Source organism: Dipodomys merriami, unplaced genomic scaffold (assembly GCF_024711535.1).
Source record: "Dipodomys merriami isolate MVZ:Mamm:240054 unplaced genomic scaffold, mDipMer1.0.p SCAF_1, whole genome shotgun sequence".
Lineage (NCBI taxonomy): Eukaryota > Metazoa > Chordata > Mammalia > Rodentia > Heteromyidae > Dipodomys > Dipodomys merriami.
The window spans coordinates 50,946,024-50,947,171 of record NW_027202270.1 but is presented as its reverse complement, the minus strand read 5'-3'; the positions used below and the strand labels follow the sequence as shown (position 1 = coordinate 50,947,171).

Sequence of the window (1,148 nt, the reverse complement as noted above, 5' to 3'; positions counted from 1 at the left end):
TTTTTTTTTTTTTTAATTGTGAAAATACCATACAGAGGGCTTCCAATTACATGGGCAAGGTAATGAGTACAGTTCTTATCAAGCATTGTTGCCTCCTCCTTTGTTTCCCCTTCGAATCCCTTCCCATCTCCCTCCCCCATCCCCACACCAAAGTTTCAAAGTTCATTTTTTTGACATAACGACTTGTACTTGTATCCCTATAAAAATGATTTGTTTTTGCCCTTTCCCTCCACAAATTATACCTACATCAAATACAGTGAAAACAGGGTTATACCGTGGGAGAGGGACATACAAAGCAACAAAAAAAATCATCTTATAAATATGTCAGAAAGAATAGCAAGAAAGAAAAAAACATTTGAGTCTTTATCTTGATGTTCATTTTACCTAACATCAACTTATCTGACCGTTTCTGCTTGTCTCAGACATATACTAGTTGTTGCAAATAAGGGAAACCATGGAACCTATGTTTCTTTGGGCCTGGCTTACTTCACTTAATAGATTTTTTTCCCCAAGTCTTTCCATTTCCTAACAATTGGGGAATGTCATTCTTTCTGATGGAGGCATAGAATTCCATTGTGTATATATACCACATTTTCTTTTTTTTTTAAGCATAAGTTGAAGGCTTCTTGAATTTTTATTTTATGTACAAATATGGTCTTTCATTGGGCTTGAAGTCTTGGATAGTCCATTCACTTAGTCCAACTTAATGAAGCCGATGTCCTTCGCATACTGGCAGAAACACTGACGGCACATGTTGAGCCCGTACTTCCGGATCAGACCTTGGCGATTAGAGCACTCGCGGCAAGAGTGAGATCCCTGGCTGAATTTTCCGGGGTGACTCCAGTACAGCTGCTGGTGACCCATCTTGCTTCCACAGGTCCAACGAGGAAAAAGCACAAGTCCAACGAGGAAAAAACACATTTTCTTGATCCATTCATCTACTGAGGGGCATCTGGGTTGGTTCCATATCTTAGCTATGGTAAATAGTGCTGCAATAAACATAGTTGTGCTGGTAGCTTTAGTGTGGTCTTGTTTGAAAACATTTGGGTAAATGCCCAAAAGTGGGATTGCTGGGTCATAGGGGAGCTCTATGTGGAGTCTTTTGAGGAACCTCCATACTACTTTCCAAAGTGGTTGAACAAGTTTAC

The 1,148-nt window shown here is 39.7% G+C and overlaps 1 protein-coding gene across 1 annotated transcript; it reads right to left on the bottom strand.

Annotated features, from left to right (window-relative positions):
• Positions 1-662: 662 nt before the first annotated feature.
• LOC138836104 (small ribosomal subunit protein uS14-like) lies at positions 663-887 on the bottom strand. Its single transcript, XM_070034639.1, has one exon. The coding sequence runs from the start codon at positions 862-864 to the stop codon at positions 694-696; it is 171 nt and encodes a 56-aa protein (XP_069890740.1). The 5' UTR covers positions 865-887; the 3' UTR covers positions 663-693.
• Between the last annotated feature and the right edge of the window lie 261 nt (positions 888-1,148).